General features: G+C 38.5%; 6 protein-coding genes across 13 annotated transcripts; 3 read left to right on the top strand and 3 right to left on the bottom strand.

The window, feature by feature from the left end:
• The first annotated feature begins 448 nt into the window (after positions 1–448).
• LOC108811191 (squamosa promoter-binding-like protein 10) lies at positions 449–3266 on the top strand. 5 transcript variants are annotated; one of them, XM_018583257.2, is made up of 6 exons: positions 449–662; positions 1167–1358; positions 1533–2199; positions 2292–2413; positions 2503–2757; positions 2837–3266. In XM_018583257.2, the coding sequence occupies exons 3-6, from the start codon at positions 1586–1588 to the stop codon at positions 2992–2994; spliced, it is 1149 nt and encodes a 382-aa protein (XP_018438759.1). In that variant the 5' UTR covers positions 449–662; positions 1167–1358; positions 1533–1585; the 3' UTR covers positions 2995–3266. The 5 variants fall into 5 exon arrangements, with proteins under 5 accessions (XP_018438759.1, XP_018438752.1, XP_018438746.1 ...); XM_018583250.2 differs by having other exon boundaries at positions 1167–1402; XM_018583244.2 differs by lacking the exon at positions 1167–1358.
• A 235-nt stretch (positions 3267–3501) lies between these two features.
• Positions 3502–6268, bottom strand: LOC108811182 (squamosa promoter-binding-like protein 11). 4 transcript variants are annotated; one of them, XM_057011053.1, is made up of 5 exons: positions 6119–6268; positions 4434–5116; positions 4231–4355; positions 3971–4144; positions 3502–3870 (listed from the first exon to the last, which is right to left on the bottom strand). In XM_057011053.1, the coding sequence occupies exons 2-5, from the start codon at positions 5069–5071 to the stop codon at positions 3734–3736; spliced, it is 1074 nt and encodes a 357-aa protein (XP_056867033.1). In that variant the 5' UTR covers positions 5072–5116; positions 6119–6268; the 3' UTR covers positions 3502–3733. The 4 variants fall into 4 exon arrangements, with proteins under 4 accessions (XP_056867033.1, XP_018438726.2, XP_056867029.1 ...); XM_018583224.2 differs by lacking the exon at positions 6119–6268 and adding an exon at positions 5233–5391; XM_057011049.1 differs by lacking the exon at positions 6119–6268 and adding an exon at positions 5263–5391.
• A 2065-nt stretch (positions 6269–8333) lies between these two features.
• LOC130496938 (uncharacterized) lies at positions 8334–10579 on the top strand. Its single transcript, XM_056989660.1, has 3 exons — positions 8334–8768; positions 8865–9731; positions 9839–10579. Exons 1-3 carry the CDS (start codon positions 8334–8336, stop codon positions 10577–10579), a joined length of 2043 nt encoding a protein of 680 aa, XP_056845640.1.
• Positions 10580–13191: 2612 nt separating this feature from the next.
• Positions 13192–14450, top strand: LOC108809715 (uncharacterized). Its single transcript, XM_018581874.2, has 3 exons — positions 13192–13347; positions 13792–13948; positions 14244–14450. The coding sequence occupies exons 1-3, from the start codon at positions 13345–13347 to the stop codon at positions 14288–14290; spliced, it is 207 nt and encodes a 68-aa protein (XP_018437376.1). The 5' UTR covers positions 13192–13344; the 3' UTR covers positions 14291–14450.
• A 92-nt stretch (positions 14451–14542) lies between these two features.
• LOC108809705 (F-box only protein 6) lies at positions 14543–16990 on the bottom strand. The gene is made up of 2 exons (XM_018581864.2): positions 16614–16990; positions 14543–16024 (listed from the first exon to the last, which is right to left on the bottom strand). Exons 1-2 carry the CDS (start codon positions 16763–16765, stop codon positions 14749–14751), a joined length of 1428 nt encoding a protein of 475 aa, XP_018437366.1. The 5' UTR covers positions 16766–16990; the 3' UTR covers positions 14543–14748.
• A 2737-nt stretch (positions 16991–19727) lies between these two features.
• Positions 19728–20959, bottom strand: LOC108808461 (uncharacterized). Its single transcript, XM_018580603.2, has 3 exons — positions 20800–20959; positions 20250–20406; positions 19728–19949 (listed from the first exon to the last, which is right to left on the bottom strand). The coding sequence occupies exons 1-3, from the start codon at positions 20800–20802 to the stop codon at positions 19903–19905; spliced, it is 207 nt and encodes a 68-aa protein (XP_018436105.1). The 5' UTR covers positions 20803–20959; the 3' UTR covers positions 19728–19902.
• Positions 20960–22355: the final 1396 nt, after the last annotated feature.

Below are 22355 nucleotides of genomic sequence, written 5' to 3'. Positions count from 1 at the left end.
TTCTCTATTTGGTTCGGTTTGGTTTTAATTGGTTTAATTAATTAAATCCCCCCCTACCTTTGATTATCCATGAGACCATGTTTGGTAGAATGCCGACCTTTGTTCCCCATTGTTATTAGTCTTTTTCCTTTTAACAACCCATCGTTATTAGTCTATCTTACAAAACCTTATCACTTTTAAGTTATCCTGCAAATAAATGGGAGTAACAAATAGCAGTAATTTTTTTTTGGTAACAAATAGCAGTAATTTTTTACGGTTTGCATCATGACTCCTCCGTCTGTGTATTGCAATATCGGGAAAGAATAATGCAAATAAATAACAATTTGATCAGTTTGTACGGTTTTTAACCAGAAAAAGTAAAATTAATATCGTTGTTACAGAAAAGGAAAAAGTAAAACTAATATACCAATCTGTCAAGTGAAACAAGTCATAAAAAAAAAGCAAAGCAAGAAAAACAGTAACATCAACAAAAAGGTAAAGAATAGCGAAGATGAAGGGGACAAAACAAAAGAGAAGAAGACAGTGAGGATGAAGTTATCGGAAGTCCTGTCCTGAACCACAGCTCCTTCGGTTTCCCTGAGGCGATTATGTTGTCTCCTTCTCCCCTTCACTGTCGCTCTTAGTCAAACGCTTCTTCTCCTATCAGCGATTTTCTTCTTCAGGTTTTATTCTCTTTACTCCCCACCCCAAGATTCTAGGGTAACTATTTTCCTCCTGAGATTTGGGGTTTTAACTTTGAAACTTTGATTTATGCTTTCTAGTTCGAGAAACTGATCGATTCTAAGTTGAATTCATCTTGAATGTTGCTTAATCTTGAAATGGTGTTAGAATGTCAAATCATTTTCTCACGTTTTTTGGTCACGAATGTGTATATAATAAGGTTGTAATTGTATTCTAGCATTCCATAACTTTTTAACTGTCTTTCCCGTAACTTCTTCGTTAGTTAAATTGATATTTATTGGGTGTTTGGGGGACCATTGGCAAACCTAGCTTGAGGGGACCCCTGATTGGGATCGAAACCTAACTTGTTGTCACATTCTATTTATTAGTTTGCTGCAGATAGATCCCCACTCATGGCTGAGTTTGGTGTCGTTTTTTAACTTAGACATGTTGCTTGTTTTTCATTTGCTGAGCTTATGACATAGATTTGATGTTCTTGTGTTTAGCTTGGAACCTTCTACAAAGTACAAAAGGAGTAATGGGTTTTAGAGATTAAGATGGCTAAATAGTGATTCCGGTTTACATTGTGTGTGTTTCTCGACAAGTTGCTCATATTCTGGGGCTCTCCTCTCTCTCTCTGTGTGGGTCCATTTGAATAAATGCCGACTTTGTCATTGTGTGATGGAGACTTAGCAAGTGTGAGCTTACAAAAGGAATACACTTTCTCTTCCCCTTTTTGCTGGTCTGGCTGAAACATAGAAAGTTTTTTTTCTCTCTTTGCCTCAAGTTGTGTGGTTCTTGAAAATTCAGAACCTTTTCTTCTTCTTATTTATCTTATTTGATTTTCTGCAAACTTGTGGTGGTTCTTGTAGTATTTGCAGCTCTAGCTTTGGTTGTAGGCTTATGAAATCAACCCACATCTTCAATGGACTGCAACATGACATCTTCGTTGTGGGACTTGGAGCATTTGATCATGTCCAACCCCTCAAAGACTGAAAATGACAAAAGACAACCATCTACCGAGTGGGAATATCAGAAAGGCGAAGGAATTGAATCTATGTTTCCCTCTTTCGCTGGCCTCAACAGAGTCAGTAGTGGCTCTACCACCGGTTTCTCCACCAACTCATCATCTCCCATATTCAAGCTTGCATCAGAAAGTTCCCCTGGAGATTCTTTCAGCAACATAGATTTTGTCCAGGGGAAGACATCCTCCACTGCTCTCGAGGTATCTGCTGAATCAGACCTTTGTTTAAAACTTGGAAAGCAGACATACTCTGAAGACTATTGGGGTAGAAGTAACAATGAAGTTTCAGCCGTTTCTACCAAGCTGTTGGCTCCTTGTGTTGTTGCTCGGAAGAAATCCAAAGCGTATGGTCAGAGCAGCATGCAAGTCCCTCGTTGCCAAGTTGATGGCTGTGAACTGGATCTCTCATCTGCTAAGGACTATCATCGCAAGCATAGAGTCTGCGAGAACCATTCAAAGTGCCCAAAAATTACTGTGGGTGGCCTGGAACGTCGATTCTGCCAACAGTGTAGCAGGTAAAGCCATGGTTATATGGTTGTGACTGGTGGTTATGTTCATGACCGCATGATATTATGGTAGAGAGTTGATTTATTATTCTGATTTTCAGGTTGCATGCGGTCTCTGAATTTGATGAGAAGAAACGAAGCTGCCGTAAACGTCTTTCGCATCACAATGCTAGGCGTCGCAAGCCACAAGGAGTGTTTCCATTGAATCCAGAGAGGGATTGCAGTAAGAACCTACAACGAACTTGACTTATTTGATCTCTCTCTCTCTCTATCTAGGGAAATCTAATGTGAAAAATGTTTATTTACTGCCAGATGGAAGACAGTATCCAAATATGTTGTGGAATGGGTTGTCCCTTAACACCAGCTCTGATGAAAAGTATGCTGCATGGAGTCCCACTTATTATGATACAAAGCCTACACAGATGGAAAGCGGCTTTACCTTGAGCTTCCAGAGAGGCTGTGGCCCTGAGGAGCAGTTGTATGCTGGTAGCAGCCGCTCCTTCTCTGCGTTTCAAACCTCTGGAGGGTTCTCAGCAGGGAGGTCCAACTCTCAACTTCCAGGCAAAGGTTTGATTTGTTCACTTCTCTACTGGTCATCTTGTAATTTTTAGATCTCTGGTGTTGAGGCTGAGTTATATGTTTTTAGCAGGTGTAGGTGAATACTCAGGAGGCCTCCATGAGTCGCAAGACTTCTACAGTGCTCTCTCTCTTCTGTCAACGTCTTCGGATTCGCATGGGACGAAACACAATCCCATGGTCGAACCACAGCCAACACATGGTACTTTCCCTACTCATTTCATATGAGTAAGGAATGCAAAGTCACTTCATTATATGGACCAGGTTGCACCTAATGGGAGTGTTTCTTATTCGAAGAAAATAAGAATGTGTAACGTTCATTTGCTCAAGTGAAACCAGTTACATGGTTAGGTTTGGTTTCATCTACTTTTCAAAACTTAATAAGTTATTTTCTTGTTGGATCATGTTGTATTGTATGTCAACTTCTTCTTGGATCCTGTTGTGTTATTGTATGTACTTGAATTGTTACTCTATCAGACATGTCTACTGTTTCATAAACATACATTAAATGTTTCATCAAATGATGCATCTTGTGAGTAGCTGGATTCACTAGATATATCAGAAACACCAACTAGCCTATAACCGGTGGCTAGATAAAGTGAACTTAGCAGTCTTTTGACCGTCCAGAAGCATCACTTCTAAGTTCTAACATCTCCCTCTAGATACTACACTCTCAATTTGAGTTGGATGTATAGGTGAGGAAGTGTATTCCAGCAGCTTAAAGTGTAAAAGATGGACAGAACCTTGCAGAGTCCAGTGGCATTATATCATACACAATCTATATTCACTGTTTACTGTTTTTGTTAACAATTAACATTGTTTACTAGTCAGTAACAAAACAAGGATAAAGATAACAAAGCAGCCAAAGTCGGCATACAAATGGAGGAGGCAGCTGTGCTGATAGGTTTGGATTAGTATCCACTAACTGAAGCTAACTGATTTTACAGATATCACATTACTTACTCACCTATTTTGGTAAACCATCAAATGAAAAAAGTAAAGAGAGTGGCTGTGCATGTGGGTGAACCAGGGGAGCAGAAGAAGTTGACAGAAGAGAGAAAGCACGGTGAGATTGATGGAGCACTCCTGAGTATTCTCCCACATCTGCCAAAAACCAGTTCACCTTATTTCAAAAGGAACTAGACTATAGATTATCTACTAGACCCATATATATTAAAAAGATCAGTGAAGAAGTGCAAAATACCAAGATGAAACTTGTTCTTCCCTGCTGAGGTTTGATACGCAGATAAAGGGTGATTGGTACTAGCAAACAACTGCTCCTCCTCAGAGCCATTGCCTCTCTGGAAGCTCAGGGTAAAGCCAGTTTCCATCTGTGTAGGCTTTGTATCATAAGTGGTACCCCATGCAAACTTTTGATCTGCAAGAGTAAACATTTCACATTTACATTTCCATCAAATGAAGAAAACATTGTGTATGTCAACAAGCTATGGTGTCGGTGCTTACCATACACGACCCTCTCTGGATTCAATGGAAAAACTCCTTGTGACTTGCGACGCCTAGCATTATGATGAGAAAGACGTTTGCGGCAGCTTCGTTTCTTCCCATCAAACTCAGAGACGGCATGTAACCTGAAAAGATTATCATATTCTCAACCATGAGACTGCAGCTGAGGCCAGAACATAACTATAGTAATGGTTTTTACTTACCTGCTACACTGTTGGCAGAACCGACGTTCCACGCCACTCACAGTAACTTTGGGGCACTTTGAATGGGTTTCGCAGACTCTATGCTTGCGATGATAATCCTTAGCAGATGAGAGATCAAGTTCACATCCATCAACTTGGCAACGAGGGACTTGCATGCTGCTGCTCTGACCACACGATTTTGATTTCTTTCGACAAGGAGCCAACAGCTTGGTAGAAACGTCATTACTGTCTCTACCAGAGTATGTCGGCTTTCCAAGTTTTAAACAAAGGTCTGATGATTCAGCAGGTACCTCGAGAGCAGCGGAGGATGTCTTCACCTGGACAAAATCTATGTTGCTGCAAGGGGAACTTTCTGATGCAGGCTTGGTTTGTCTGGTAATGGGAGATGAAGATGCTGAGTTGGCAGAGATCGACTCTGAGCTTTTTGATACAGCAGTGTTGTGCCAGAAACTGGTGGTGGTGGTAGAGTCATTACTAACTCTCTGGAGGCCATCGAAACAGGGAAATAAAGATTCAATTTCCCACTCACTAGCAGTAGTATTAGTAAGCTGCTTTTTGTCATGTTCAGTCTTTGAAGGATTGGAGATGATCAGATTCTCCCAGTCCCACACCAACGGAGATCTCAAGTTACAGTCCATAGCAAGAAGATGTGGAGAGACCTTAACCACAAATAACAACAAATCCTGCAACAAAACCAACAAGCTTTAATTTGCATATAAGAAAATAATACTCCATCAAATAAGAGAAGAGACTAAGCAATCCTTGTAATGCTTGCTACCTAATAGAAGAGAACAAAGACCTTTGTGAATATCAAGCACCACACACTCACACTGTTGTTGATAAGCAAAAGATTTTTCAATGTTTCACACACAGAGACCAGCAAAAGGAAGAGGGAAGAGAAAGAGTAAATGTTATTTTCTTCTTGGGTGGGTGCTTTCTCCATCACACAAAAACTAAGTGGCATTTATTGAAATGGGGCCTAAGAATATCAAATGCAACCAAGTTGAGAAGAAAACCACACGATGTAAACGGAATCTAATTTTAAATATCCATCTTTAATTGTAAACGTTTTTTTACTGTTTTTGTGTACTTGCAGAAGGGGTTCCTTAACTAACCACCCAAGGGGGGTTTACCTACAAGCTTTTAATCATAGGGTCCTAGTCTCTCTACACTATGTCAAAGAAAACGGCTTCAAAGGCGATGTGTCTTAAATAAAAACAATGTGACAGTAAGTAAGTTAGGTTCCGATCCCAATCACTGTCCCTGGTGTGTTTTTTAAAAAGTGGTCCCAGAAACCACCAATAAATTCACTTAACTAACTAACGAACGGTGGAATTTTTTTTTTTTTTAAAAGAAAGTTTTGAAATCAGTGTTACTATCAAAAAATCTCCTAATAAAATCACACACGTCTTCTATTCGGAGAAGCAACAAAAATGCTTAAAAGAAGACAATTAAAGGGAAGCTGAGACACAGCCAAAAAACGTGAGAAAAATGATTCTAACAAAATATCTATAAGCTAAAACTTATTCATATTCACGTCCATTGATTCGTCCATCTATAATAAACATAAAAGCTAGATTGTAAGGAACGATTCAAACCCCCTCAAATCTCAGGGTTTTACCTAGAATATGGGGGGGGGGGTGGGGGGTGGGGGAAAGTAAGTAAGAGCAGTGAAGAAACCTTACCTCAGAGAGAGTAAAAGACCGCCGATCTGAGAAAGATGAGGCGTTTTGACTAATAGCGAGACTGAAGGAGATGCACCAATAATCTTCTCTCTATGTCTTCTATGTTTCCTTCCTTCCTTCCTTGCTTTTTCTTTTTTTTTAATCTGTTTCTTACTGTTTTTTTTTTCTTTTCCTTTACTTTGCAACTCTTGTTTTGTCGGCATTTCATTTTTTATTTTTTATTTTTCTTTTGGGCGTCTTTTATTTTAAGATAATTTTCTGCAGAAACAAAAATGTATTTTCCTATCGCAATTCACGAAACGCGTATTTCGTGCTTTTCCTATAGTAAAATGCTTCTTCTTTTTCTGCATACTACAATCATAGATTCATAGACAACAAAAAGACGGTGAAAATGCTAAATTGCTTGCGTAACTGATTCAGCATCTACTAGCTCTCTAAATAAGATTACTAATCCAGAAAGATAAAAGAGTTATCAAGTACAGTATCACTTATTTTAACGCCATGTCAATGTCATTCGGACTAATTGAAACAATGGATTGATGAAGTAATGTTGTTAATAAGGATATCATGAACATTGTGAAACTTGTTATTCGGATGGGAAATTGACATTTAAATTCTAAATTTTCAAAAATAAGTAAAAGAAAACTCTTAAACAGTATTTTATTCCTTAATCTTAGTCAAACAAAAAATAATTATTATATATTTTCATTGACATGGCTTTTTAACATTGTATTTGATCATCCATCAAATAATAATTATCAAATTTTTAATCGTTAAACTTTTTCTGACAAAACAAATCAAAAATTATTTTATCAATAATTTAAAACCTCAATTCATCTCTTCAAATTCTTAATTTTTCATTTTTTCATAAAACCCAATTCTTAACCTTTTTATCTCATTTCGTATTGTTTCCGTCTCTTCCTACAATAGGTAGTAGATAGCATTTGTATCCCACTTCGAAAATGCACCATCTAACTCAATGATAAGTCAACAAATTTCTAAATTTCTCTTTATGATATCATGTAAAACAAACATATATTCAATCAAACTTTTGTTTGCTTGTTGGAGTTGTATTTGGAATAATAGTCTTAGTAACCACCATAGAATATGGATACTATCTCACGAATTCTGTCCAATAATCACATATGCGAGAAATGTGTTTTTTATGGTCTACTTTTCTTTTCCGATGAAATTGACTTGAGTTTTGCGCATTGTTCTTTGAGGACGATTAAATCAAACTTTCATTTTTTATCTTATAAGTCAATTTTTCTTGGTGAACTTCAGATTTATCTTTAATCTATTTTCGGAAATTGACACAATTAGTGACATTTTAACATTTTTAAGTAGCCCGATTTTAAACATATATGCTCACTGATGTATATTTTGATCTGTTCGTCTTCTCATTTGAGGCTGAGCAATACATTTTTGGGGAAATTGTTTTTTTGGGCCAAAAAAACAGCAACTATGTCCCATTAGTCTAATTTCTTTTTTGTACCATATTTTCCTCTAATACCCTTTAATATTTTCTAAAATAAATCAAATAAATAGTTTAGCAAACAAAAAAAAATTCAGAAAATAGTAAATACTGATGAAATACTTATATCAACTTATAGATATATTTTTTAAGTTCAAAAAATGTTTAAATCATAAATTCATATTTTGTTCTAAAAAAGGTAGAATTGACATTCTACATAGTAGAAAACGTATTCTACTTTTTTCATTGAATCTACTTTGTTTAGAATACGTGTTCTACTTAAATAATAGTAATCTAAAAATCTTTAGAAAACACATTCTACGCTTAACATATAGTTCTAAAATCCGTAGAAATCAAAATCTACACTTTACTAAAATTCTAAAACCTGTAGAAATCAGAATCTACATATTGCTATAAATCTAAAACTAGTAGAAATCGATTTCTAACATATTTACTCTATTCTACCTATTTTAGAATACAGGTTCTACGGATAAGGATAATATTAGAAGAGAATATTTTGAGAATATTCGGTTTCCTTATTTATTTATTAAAATCGATTTACAAAAAAATAAAAAAAAATATTTTTTTTAAAACAAAGTCGTTAAAAAAAAATAAAAAAAAAAAGTAAAATCGTTTTAATAAAAAAAAACGTGATTACCCAAATAAAAACATCTCACGTCATCTTCTATATTCCATTGATTGATCACCAAATTTTCACAAAAATTTCACATTCATTCTACCATGATTCATGTCTATGGTTCATGTGGTGTTTGGGAATTGGTTGTACCTTCAGGTTGGAGTTTTTCTGTTGATGCAAAGATAGGAGGAAGATTACATGGTTTCCAATTGAGCTCCTCTATTGAAGAGTTTCAGAAAATTGTAATTGAGGATTTTTGTTTAAAGGTAACGGATGCAGATTTGGAATTGAGTTATCTACCTATTGGATTGATCAATTCATCAGAATGTCCACCAGTGATCATTGCAAACTCAAGCCAAGTTCAAAACTTTCTAGGGTTTTGTAAGAAGCATCCGTCAACTCAATTGTGTGTTACGTATAAAGCCAAGCAAGATAATGAGAAGAAGAAAGGGAAGATGAAGCAAGGTCAGGTTGATGGAGATGATTATGATGCTGACAAGCATAACAAGAAAAAGAAAGGAAAGATGAAGCAAGAGGAGGTTGATGGAGATGATGATGATGATGCTGACAAAATCATTTCTGAAAAAGAAAACAGAGAAACTTTAGCAAAGAGTTCTTTGCTCGATTTGGTTAAGAAAGAAGATCTTTTCCTCAACAAAACAGTGTTAAAGGCAAGGTTTGAGTTATGTGCAATGAAGCATAACTTTCACTACACAGTTACCAAATCCAATAAATCAGTTTGGTGTATTAGATGTGCTGATAAGGTGTGCTATTGGGGTGCCCGAGCAGAGTGTTTGAAGGGCTCTACATATTTTATTATTAATAAGTATGTCGGTGAACATTCATGCGCACCTTCAAACAAATCCAGTGGCGGTAAGACAGCTTCAGCGAAAACAATAGGCAGTCTCATCATGCATAAGTACGAAGGTGTCAAAGAAGGACCTAAAGCAAAAGATATTGTTCAGATTATGCGTCATGATTATGGATGTGAGATCTCTGATTCTTTAGCATGGGATTCCCGTGAATATGCAATCAATGCCGTCAGAGGTATTCCAGACGAAAGTTATGGAAAAATACCAAAATACTTGCACATGCTGGAAGAGGCCAATCCAGGTACCCATTCCTCTTACGAGACTGACGTCAATGGAAGATTTAAATATCTATTTATAGCGTTTGGTCAATCGATTAGAGGCTTCACCAATGTCATGAGACGTGTCATTGTTATAGATGGAACATTCTTGAAGAGTAAATTTAAAGGGGTGCTACTGGTTGCAACTGCTTTAGATGGAAATTCAAATTTGTATCCTATTGCATTCGGGATAGTAGACTCTGAGAATCATCAGTCTTGGGAATGGTTTATGAGACAATTAAAAGTGGTTGTTGCTGATGGTAATGGCTTGGCTTTTATTTCGGATAGACAAGGGTCTATAGCGAAGGCAGTTGAGAATGTGTATCCTCTAGCGGCACATGGTATTTGTATTCATCATTTGTTGAATAATGTGGTAACATATTTCAGAGGCAAGGGATTAGCTGGGTTGGTTTCTAAGGCTTCGAAGGCTTATAGAGTTGCTGACTTTAAGAGAATATTTGGTCATGTCTGCAATATCAGTCCAGCAATAGGAACCTATCTAATGGAAGCAGATGTGAAAAATGGGCTAGATGTCAATTTATTGGATTCAGGTATGACATTAGGACAAACAACCCTGCTGAGTCTATAAATTCTGCTTTGCGTTCGCCAAGAGAGTTTCCTGTTATTCCTTTGTTGGACAGTATTAGAGAAATGCTGACACGGTGGTTTTTTAAGCGTAAGAAAAAGATTTCAAAACATAAGCATCCTTTGACCATAGATGTAGAGGAAAAGATTGAAAGGAGAATCGAGAAGGGAAAAACTTTCGTAGTTTACCCTATAACAGATAGTCAGATGCTTGTGAAAGGCGATATAATTGATTGCTTTGTTGATTTGGATAAACGGGCTTGTTCTTGTGGGAAGTTCAACCTCTTGAAGATTCCTTGTAGACACGCAATAAAAGCCGGTTATTCTGTTGGCAGAGAAGCACACACTTTGACTGATTTTATGTACACCACGGGAGCTTGGAGAGAAGCTTATCAGGAAAGCATTAATCCTATTACTGTGCCTGAAGACTCTTGGTCCGTCCCAGAAAATGTGGAAAACTCAGAAGTGCTACCGCCTGAAACAAGAAGGGCTCTTGGAAGAAAAAGAAAAAGCAGATATGAAACCGTTGAAGACAAAATTCGATCATCACAAGGATCACAGGGAAGTAAGACTCGCAAGTGCAGTAGATGCTCTGGTAGTGGCCACAACAGAGCAACTTGCAAGATGCCAATATAGCCGACTTGTCTGCTGTTATTATGGGCAACTTTGTTTCGTTTTTCAGAAGATATTTGTTTGATTTCTACTTACTTTGTTTCAGTTTCATGTAACTTTGTTTTATTTTATTTGTTTTAGTTTTTTAGACACCAAGAATAATTTCTAATTACATTGTTTCATGTTTTATGCAACTTTGTTTAAATTTCATGTTGATAGCAATATAGTACTGGACTTCCCAGACTGCAAAAACCGACCAAAATACAAGGATCGATCGATCGTTTTATGTCATGGTCGATCTATCTAATCGATCTCAATATATTTAGAATTGCCAGACGAAGCGGTGCAGTTTTGATCGACCGGTGCCAAAACATCGATCCAGAACGATCGATCAGCTTAGACCGATCGGTCCGTTTTATACAGAACGATCGTTCCGTGAAGAACGACCGAAACAAAACGATCGATCGTTTCACAACCGATCGATCTCTTGATCAAGAACGATCGATCCCTTTCTCAGGGATGTCATTCAGTTCGATTTCCATTGTTTTGGTAAGCATAAATCCAGGAAATCATAAAAACTTTAACATAAAACTTTAACTTTAACATAAATCCAGAAGAACATTAAAATTTAGGATAAAAACATAAGAACTAGTACAAGCTGACGTCAATAAAAACATGGAATAAGACAATGAATAATATGAACTGAGAGTGATCAGTTATGGTCGTCAGGACTGGCGCTCCTACTCTGTCCTGGTGCTCGTCTGCTCCTATGAAGGCGTGAACTTCGCTCTGCATCTGCTGCTCCGTCGGATAGTTCATCTACCGCATCATCAACATCCCTGTGTCTAGTAATGTCAGGAATGTCTTCAGTCATATCAGCAGGCTCTGAAGTCTGCGGAGCGCGGCAGCAGGAAGAGGAGGTGGACATCTAATCTTTGCAAGTGCACCCCACACTGTCTGCATCATCGTCGAAAGCTTAACCAATGTATCTGCAGTCCAGGCGAACTGCTGCTGCGGTGTACCATCCAATGGTGGTGCTCCAGAGTCATACTGACCAGTATATGCGGGCAACAAGTACTCAATCGAAGGATCTGGAGTATGATCCACTCGGATATCATGAATGGTATCATCCTCACGTTGCCCTTGAGCAGGACCCGAAGAAGAGGAACCAACTGGTTCAGGTAGCAACTCCATACCTGAAAATTAAACATACCTGAAAATTAAACATAATTAAAATATAATAGCTATCAATAACTAATATGAATCACTAAAATAATAGATTGTGTGTGAAATCTTCGTTAATCATCATCCTAACAGACAATTTAACAAATTCAAAAATTGCCTCTTTTATATATATATATATATTTTCGAATTCTAATACTGGTGATAGAATTTCATACCTTTGTAAATCGACTGAAATAGTGATAAATTCAGAAAGAGATCACAAAATCTTCTCGGCTAGGTTCAAGAATCGTCGAAATCAGAGTGAAATTGAATGAGTTAGGGTTTATAAACTTGGGAATATGATATTCTACCCCTTGTTCTCCAAGGAGCAGAGAAAAATAGGTTTGATAGATTAGAAATCGAGTTTTAATAGTGTAGATTCGTGCTTGTTCGGTTTAAATCAAGTGGGAATCCAACCGGACTTAACCGACTAAAACCAAAAAATCATTTTTCGACTAACATGGACACGGGATCGATCGGTCTCCAATATATGACCGATCGATCTACTGTCGATCGAGCTATAGCAGATCGGCTAACCTGGGCTTCGCTCGATCAGAATATGGTCCGCAATTTTTTTTTGTTCTGGACATTTATCGGGATCGACTGATTCAGATCGATCGGGTGATTACGGGATCGATCGGTCCCGATGCAAAATTGTCTTCGTCGTTTTTGTTTTTTTCTTGGATTTTAATATATTCTTTTAATCATTTTCGTTTGAAAATATAATTTATTACTTAATATTTTTTTTTCATTATTATTTCGTATTTTTAATTGAAATTAGGGGCAGTATTGCCATTTAGAAAAAAATTAGTCTAATAGGACATAACCAATATAAGATTAGACTAATGGGACATAGTTACTGTTTTTTTGGCCCAAAAAAACAATTTTCCCTACATTTTTTATGGACACTTTGTCTTTTTATCTAAACAATTTTCACCAAGATGACTTATAAAGTTTAATATCATATCTAGTCCGAGTACCTTAACAACACAACTTTGAAGTCAGCAGCAACGTCGAACGTCTTCTCCAGAAACAAAAGATCTTTAGTGTCGATTGTGTTGGCACACATCTCTTTAAGCACATACATCTTCTTCATCTGATAAGGATGATAATGCACTAGATCTTCATCAAAATAGTTTTAAGTATAGTTTGGGAAAAAAAGTCTGAATTATATAATTAGGTTGTGGTCGTAATTAGTACGGTTTACTTGTTCGGAATGTAGAAAGGAAGATCGAAAATGTAAGTTTGTAATAGGCTTTTTGTGCTCATCTAAACCAAATCTTCTCGATTAAAAGTTTTTACTTCGTTAAGATTTTGACAGGGCGATAAAAAAAACAAATCTCAAAAAGAACTGTCCACGTAGTGATTGCCACGTAGACAACACACGTATGTGTACCCAATTAGAAAAGGGCTGTGACTGGGAGGCCGTACGTTGGCAAACACGGGAGAGGAGCTTCATATATTGATTGATTGATATACATAAGTTGAAAATTAGAAGAAAATAAAAGAAGTTTTCGATTCCTTCCTTCCTCCACCAAGAGTGTTTCTTCTCAGGCGTAAAAACAATGGTATATGTTCGATCTTTGCCTGTATTTTTTTTTTCTGTCGATTGGATGATCGTGGAGCTTCTTTCTCTTTATCGTAGCGGTACTCATGTTTCAGTCGCCTTTTAATTTATGCTTATGCACCCTCCCATCTAATTCAGTATTGTGTCTGTATGATTTGAGGATTTAATGTCTCGTGAGGATCTACTCTTGCGTTTGAAATATATAAAAAATAATGCCTAACATTGATCTCTCAATCGAGTAGGTCAAAAAATTGAAATGGAATCTCTCATGACATAATCGCATCCCCTACTTGGAATTTTTGAGTTGGTGATTTTATTTTGCATTAAGGATATATAGAATGTGCAAATGTAGAGATTCTGCTTTTGAACATAATGGGCAATGTTTAATAAATGATTTATTTTACTATCTGTGTGTGTGTGTGTGTTGAATTTTGATGATTTGCAGACAACTTCGAAGAGGCTTGCAGACAGGAAGATTGAGAAGTTTGACAAGAACATTACTAAAAGAGGTTTTGTTCCTGAGACCACCACCAAGAAGGGCAAGGATTACCCTGTCGGTCCCATCCTCCTCGGCTTCTTTGTCTTCGTCGTCATCGGTTCTTGTGAGTGTTTCCTCTTCTTCTAAATCTCTCTTCCACTCTATTAGGTGAAAGTCCTTTATTCATTGAAGGCAACAAAGTGAGCTTCTTTTTTATTTAGGTTTTGTGCTTTTTCTTGATTGATAATGTTTGAAGCACCCAACTTTGGTTTCCAGATTTGTGTTGGTTCTACGTTTTCTTTACTACTTTATACTTCCATACATCACCATTTTTTTTTTTTTGGCATTATATATATAAACCATTTGATTATATAATTTTTGTGTTTAGGTATTTGACCTTCCATATACTTTGTTTACAGCTCTCTTCCAGATCATCAGGACCGCAACAAGCAAAGGCATGGCATAAACGGAATCACTGTTCAAGCTAGAAGAATCCATTTTGCAATACGAGAAGGCTGCTCTCTTCTTCCGTCTTGTCTCTTTTCCCCTCCTTTATACTAATTGGAGAATGCATCAACTTTGTATTTACAACATGTTAATGTTATCAAGAATATTTTTCTTTTCAAGTTTAGACGCCGTTCTTGTTATGCTTCCCGGTCACTTGGTACTCCACACGAGGTTAATACTGAACACCAAAAGGGTTCAACAGTTTCCTCCGTGTTAACTCGGATCTGTGTCAAGAAGTTCCGACCAGTTTTATCACACAACCCAAAGTTATTTATTACACAACACGAATGCTTTGTAAGTATATTACAGTCCCAAATATCCAAAAAAAACGAAAAATCAAAAGAACAGAAACAAACAAACCAACCGAGTGTCGATTCCGAGAGGATATACAAACCTCAAAAGATGGAGATAGATTGATCAAGCCCTAGCCGTAGGGGAGGGATGGAACGCTGTTCCGCAAGCGATCCAAAGCCTCTTTCTCCCACGAGGAACGGTACACCCAGGGACCTTGGTCCACTCCTTAGTAACCGCATTGTAGGTAATCAGACGGTTCATCTGTCTGGACCTCAGGGACAACATCATCAGACAACCTTTGTTGCCTAGACAATTCATCCTTATGTGCTTTCCGTAAAACTCCAAGCACCATATGTTTGGCATTCTGTCAACCTCCTTCCACAACAACGTCATCTTCTGCAGCTCCCATATGCATACGCACGTGGCAGCGTTCTTAGTCAGAAGACCCACCAGCATCAGCCTCTCTCCGCACTCCGCCAGCGTGTGGTCGCTCAGGTCCGGCGGACCAGGGATGACGTGCTGCTTCCATTTCCCTGAGACCGTGTCGTAGGACAGTATCCCTTCCGGGTCAGTTAACATGAAGTAGAGCGTGCTTTGGACAGCCACTGGCTGTGACTTGAAGTTGAGCAGTACGGGAAGCTTTATGGTGGACGGGATGGTCCCTCGTTTGGTCCACACGTTGCTCAATGAATCATAGACTTCGTACTCTCCTTCGCATCCAACCCACAAGACCTTATATCCATCACCGGTGGAGTTTCCGTTGAGAGTCATTCCCACCGCAACGCGAGACCACACCTTGAACGACCTAGCTGGCAACTCTCTGAAGGACTTGGTCAGAGGGTTGCTCACGTAGAAGTTCCGGTGGCCAATGTCGAGGAAGCACACCAGGCCTCCCGCGGAAGCCATAGGCAAAACGATAGTCTTCTTGGGCAGTGAAGGGATGATGGGATGGTGCCATTTCTTGGAGGAAGGATCGTACACTTGCCCCGAGTTGACATTCTCGTGGGTTATGGTGTAGAACCATGGGACGGTCTGGGGGAGGTCGGTGCAGTAGCGGGAGAAGCTGTCTGAATCAATGAGAGCGTTCCATTTACGACAAACAGCACGGAACTGGAAGAACTTGGGGATGGGGAGTCTGGAGACGAGAGATTCAAAGAGATCGTGAGGAAACTCCTGCCAGATTTCTTGATCCATGTTTCCAGTAATGCCATCATCATCATCTCCTCCTTGAGTGGATGATGATTTTCCTCGATTCTTCTTGTCTTTACGAGATCGTTTGACAGGTTGCTTGACAGTCTCTAGCATGTTGAAGATTCTTCCCTCAGGCCTCTTACCAGGAGCCATTAGAATATCACAAGAATCATCAGCAGAAGTTTCCTCAGTAAAGGGTAAACACCATCTGCCATAAACAGATAACAATATCAATCAGTAAAAAGAAACATTGTCTTCTTTAAACAAAGACTTTGTCTTAAACCATCAACCAACATAAGTACACACCAGAGAAAAGAAGTACACACTAAATATGTGAATCTACTTATTCAGACAAAAGTGGCAGATCAACACAGATATAGTTAACTGCTTTTTTATAATTAAAAGCTCGAGAAAGGCCTCAAAGTCAAGAGGATTTGCAGTAATCATCAGCAGCAGCGGGCAGGGTTTGCTTACAACAACAAAAAAGAAACCAAGAACGTGATCAAAAGTAAAGAAATAGCCTTAAAGGCAGATGCTTTGCTATTGGAATAGTGTAATAGATAGTTCTTATAAGCAAAAAAAAAAAGATTCCCTCTATGACCAAAAAATCGGAATCAATTTCACAGATCAATTTCAGCTAATTCGAAAAGGATTATATAATAATCAGAGAGAGAGATGGCATGATAGATACCAATGAACAATTGAAATTGCACTAAAACCCCTAAAAGGAAAACACATTTACACAAGTTCCCCAAAATTTTGCAAAAGCACCCCAACACGTAGATCTAGAAGCTCACCGGTTCTGCTGCTGATAGTGAGGGTTGTGTAGAACTATAAAGGAAGAAGAAGAAGAGGAGGAGGAGGGAGGTGAAGAAGGATGAGAGCCGTTGTGCAAGAGCTCTTGAAGCTGGCCGATGAACTGTTTGAGCATGGCAAGCTCTTCTTCCATGCCCCGACCAAAATATTTAAAGAAATCAATGGCAGTCAGGAGGAGGCGCCATCCATCAACCAATCACCGATTTTTGAGGGTAGAACGAAGAACAAGGGGCTGGGCTCTCTCTAACAAAACTTAACCTCCCACCATCTCTCTCTCTGTCTCTTTTTAAAACCAATTCATTGTCTGTCTCTCCTCTGCCTTGAAATGTCTTCTTTAATTTTTTTTTTATCTTCTCTTTTGCTTCATCTTTTTCCATCTCAGTTGGCCCCATCTGATTATTTCCTCTTCGCAATTATTCTTCCCATTTCCTCTTTTACCCCTCCCTTTTTTACTTTATTCTTCTGTACGTTATGCCATTTTTTATGCAAAACAATTGTTTTTTACAACCAAAATAAAATTCCCACAAACTAAAAAAAAAAAAACCACGTTCTCTCCCAAAAAGAGGCGAAAGAGAGAGAAACCCTAGATCTGATAGCTTGAGCTCCGGCCGCCGCTCCGTCGGTTCGCCGGAAGCGACCTCTTCCCCCTTCCTTTTTTCTTTTTTCTTCTTTGCTCCCTTTCTTCCCATCTCCCCTTAGTTGATATGCAATCTGCTCTGTAAAGGCCGAGAAACTCCGGAATAGTTGCGGGCTTGACGGAGGCGGTTCCCGAGTCCTTGCGGAGAGACGGCGAGACCCAAGGTGAGGTGGTGAAGAAGGGAGTCGGCGTTTTAGGGCTGAAGATTCATCTGGATCTGGTTTTCTTTTCCTTCAGCTCTTCGGTGTATCTTCACAGCAACAGTGCGTGGTTCCGGTGAGTCGCCTTCTCCACCTTAGATCTGCTCATTTGTGTGGTGGTGTGGTGGTTGGAGGAGAGATATGACAGATGGTGAAAAGGATTTTGCTCCCTGGCTCTCAAGGACATCACGCGCCAAGCTTCATGACGACGGAGCTGTCATCTGGAGTTGTGGGGTTGGTTGGAAACGCGTGGTGAAGCTCGGCTTTCCAACACCGGCGCGGGTCGCGACTCGTTCCGGTAGTCGAGCTCACATTTCTTCTAGCCGTAATTCGGTATACTGGACGCGTGAGCTGGTGCCAAGGTCCGTTTTTCAGTCCGGTTCTTGTGATCGGTTTTGGCTACGAAACGTGATATCAACCGTCGGTGGTCTTAAGCTAAGTCTGCTATGCGCTTTGGGTGTGGGTACTGTTAGTTCACGGGCTGAAATCCTATCATTTGGTACTAACAGTTGTTCTTGAATCGAGCTCCTATTAGCTTAAGCTCTACTTGGTTCTGGTTGCGGTTTGTGGTTTTTAGGGTGGAACATGTCATGTAACACTCAGATATACGGAGAAGAGTATGCGTGTTTGGCGATGAAGTGACTGTCCGGTCTAATTCTTTCAATGTCTAATTCAGTTACAATGTTCTTCAAATGGAATCTTCTCTCAATAGTGGGAAGAAGCGCCTTCTGGTGATGAAGCAATGGCTGAGCTTCACAGTCAAATAATAGATCCATTTGCTTGTGGTTTCCTTAGATTTCTTACTATTGGTGTCTGTTTGCGAAGGATATGTTCCGTAATTAGTGGTAGAATTTAGTGGTTTAAGATACGGTTTCCTTCGAGTCGTGAGAGGAACTCGTGTCATTGTGGTGAAAAATACACCGATGAATTAGATTTGGTAGTCTAGGATCCTTTCCAGTTTCGACTCAGTGTTCCTAGGGTGTACTAGATCTCGTCGGTTGTATGTCGGGTTAAAATCTCTTGAGGTTGTAATCTTGTATTCACAATTGGTTAATGAAAAGTTGTTGTTGAGCCAAAAAAAAAAAAAAAATAAAATTCCCACATTTCTACTCGTTTTCATTTTCCTTGTTATAAACTGTAAGTGGACCAACCAAATGTTTCTAGCAGACCAAACAGTACAAGCTTTGTTTTTTTCTCTCTTGTAAACAATAACTTTATGACCAATATTAAAAAAAGATCTAGTAGTCATACCTGCAGTTGCTATCTTCTTGGTATGTTATGTTAGATTCTTATGGAAACAAACATTCCAATACAAAATGCTTTGATGATAAGTTGCATACGAACTTCCACATTGTAACAGACGAAGAAAGCAAGAGACAATAGTCATGCATGTTGTTGGAAAATAGAGAGATACATGTTGCAACATTACGTAGAGATGTCTACATACGTGTATGTGTTAAGTGCCGGACATCCGTCAGCAAGAATGACTGCAAGTAACTTGATTCCAAGTATCTTGTTGTAAGAAAGTAATTATTGAATTTGCAAGTTGGAAGAAAATGTGGGTGTGCAACGACTGTAATTAAGTACATGTGCATAATTTGGCTTGGGGTTATCTTTTTCTTTTGGTGTAATAATTAAGTTTTGAAAATCATGATTCCACAGGGAATGTAAAGTAGTCGTAAAGCGTGGGGGTTCATTTTTTTGTCATCCCCATCAAAATATGATGCCTTTGTTCAATCATGTCACTTCCATTTAACCATACCAATTACCATTTTATATATTCAAAAGAAAAAAAATGATTGATGAGATAACTCATCATGATAACCTCTTATTAGTGTTTCCATTTTTCTCCAACTATCTATACAAGACGGTCCAATTGATGATAACAAAAGAATTATTAGTAATGAATAATTCGTGCGTTTGTTGCCCATCATCTGTTATCATTTCCTTCGAATATTGTTGAATCAGAATTTTCGTTTCAAAAGCATTCTTGAATTTCTTGACTATCGATTGGACTAAGAATAGTTCACCACAACTTTTGACTTTTGTGCAAAGGATTCGAAAACGACTAGTATAATTTGGTGTGTCGGGTCCAGATCATCGCGGTCCATCCAACTGTTGGCCGACCATGACCTAGCTTCACCAAACTGTTCGAACCGTAATTGCATTTGGTAGGCGAACCAAGATGAGGCAAGTCAACAAGTAGTTATACAAAAGCATCATAACAACAACAGCATTGGCAACTAAGTTCAAGACAAGATTTCAAAGATTGGATAATTTATAGAAAAAAGTAGTCTCAAAATTCTTCATAACAGGTAAGTAAACAGAAAGTTAACGCATTCTACAGTATAAGGGAAAAACAGCCAAGACAGAAGAAGAAGAGAGATTAATTTTGAAAACATGGCTTCCTCTAAGCTTGAACAGTGATTCCGTTTATGCCATGCCTTTGCTTGTTGCGGTCCTGATGATCTGGAAGAGAGCTGTAAACAAAGCATATGAAAAGGTCAAATACATATACACACATACTACAATCAAATGGTTAATATATAGACATAGAGATAATGGTTCATTAAATGGTGATGTATGGAAGTAAAAGTAGTAAAGAAAACGTAGAACCAACACAAATCTGGAAACCAAAGTTGGATGCATCAAACATAATCAATCAAGAAGAAGCACGAAACCTAACTAAAAAAAGAAGCTCACTTTGTTGCCTTCAAATGAATATGGACTTATCTCACCTAATAAAGCGGAAGAGATTTAGAAGAAGAGGATACACTCACATGAACCAATGACGACGAAGACAAAGAAGCCGAGGAGAATGGGTCCGACAGGGTAATCCTTGCCCTTCTTGGTGGTGGTCTCAGGAACAAAACCTCTTTTAGTAATGTTCTTGTCAAACCTCTCAATCTTCCTGTCTGCAAGTCTCTTTGAAGTTGTCTGCAAATCATCAAAATTCAACACACACACACACAAGAGAGTCAACATCGGCTGCGATCAAGCATCAGAATCATTTACACTCAACAAAACATCCAAATTTTGTTCGGCTATAGGGCACAGCTCATGTATCTATGCAATGTCACGTAAGATTAAGACATGCATCTAAGATCCAAGAGCATAACTTGCAGATCAGCTAATCCTCAACTCAAAAGAGATCCAATGGTGTCATGATATTCGGTTCCAATTTAGCTAATTGATTTATAGATTAAAATATCGCATGATTCAAATCATAATTTGTAATCCAGAAAACAAACAAAAGCCCCACCATGATCCGATAGACAGAACAAACCACTATAAAAAGACAATGTGCAAAGATAGAGATCGGAGCTATACCATGATTTACGCCGGTGAGAAACGAACAAGGAATCGAACTGATGAATCTCGCGAGCACAAGTAATATAACCTCTCCGCGTTTTCTTTTTTGTTTTTTTCAAAATCTGTTTTCTCTTCCGTCTTTTTAAAAAGGATCGGGTAATGCGTACGTCGTCTCGTCACAGCCATTCTGTGATTGGTTAGCGAGACGTGAGAGATCTACGTGGCGCTCAATGATTGGATTTCTATTATTGGGCTTTGAAATGCTCGAGAAAGCCTCATGGTCACGCACAAGTCCACCACCTCTCTAAATCGGAATAATACATCTCGCGGTCGTGTTTGAAAGTCAAAAGTCGAACTAGCTATTTTCGTCGGTAACCATTTTCTATCATGCAAGTAAAATATGCGTTTACTTGTAATATCATCGATTAGTTTATTCATTTCCACAGTAAAGAGGAAGACGAAGTAAAAGCTATCGTCTAACCTTTATTTCACAAGCACTAGTATGTGTTAACTAAATGTTCACTCCCTATCTTGGACGACGATCAGTGAAGATGCTGCACTCTTCTAATACAGGATACAGCACAATAAATCCTATATATATATACATACATTCACACTCATACTAACGATGCCTCTCTTCGCTGTCCAAATCAAACGTGGAAGAGAAGACAAGAAAATAAAACTTTACAATGGAAACTGTTCTTAATTCTTGGTATGGATTATTGTCACACTGCCCTTTCTGTATATACAATCGTCATTTTGTCTGTTTTTTTGTTTCTACAAGAAAGTTCAAAAAGATGCTAATGTCAATAGAGAAAGCTATTTTTCGTTTTTAAGATAGAAAAGAGAAAGATATATATATGTATGGGCTTATTACTACTCCAAGATGCAGAAGTGACACGAGTTTCTGTGTTCCTTCACCCTTCTTCTTCCATCACATTCCTTCTTTTATGATTCAATATTTGAATGAGGATTGAAAAAGCAAGATACTTCCCTGTACAGAGCTGCTCTGCTTCAAAAGGCTTTGATACATAACCCATCCATTCCACACTTCAGACCATTCCTTATGCGTTGCTTGAATCACGTCTGCAGTCATTGCTAATACCGGAAGATGCCAACTTGATTTCTTACCTTCCTCTACTGTCAAACCCCTCTCCATACTTAACTCTCTTGTTCATCTCCTCTTCCACATCACCTATTCTCCGTGTAGCCTCAAAATCTGGAACCACTTCAACTCGAATCCTCAGGAGCTGAAAATGGTCCACAACCACAGGCTGATTGTTGTTCTGCAGGTCACTCTTTCTTCCAGTTGAATGAATGCCATTGGCAAAATACTGCAGTGAATGTAAACGTGGAACCGACTTTGAGAGTAGTCGAGAATCCATTCTCTCCCTAACTCCCTTCATCAGTCACAACAAGACGTTTGCTTATGCTAAGACCAATCCTTGTGCCTCCTGTGCGTCATAGATATAGATGGTCCAACTTGCATGAAAGGTGTAAAGTTACGGGACTGTGCTTCTAATGGGATTCCCTACACCAGTATCTTCAACTGAGACGATTAGGTTTACTTCAAG

Source organism: Raphanus sativus, chromosome 1, assembly GCF_000801105.2.
Source record: "Raphanus sativus cultivar WK10039 chromosome 1, ASM80110v3, whole genome shotgun sequence".
Lineage (NCBI taxonomy): Eukaryota > Viridiplantae > Streptophyta > Magnoliopsida > Brassicales > Brassicaceae > Raphanus > Raphanus sativus.
This window is presented reverse-complemented; position numbering and strand designations above follow the sequence as displayed.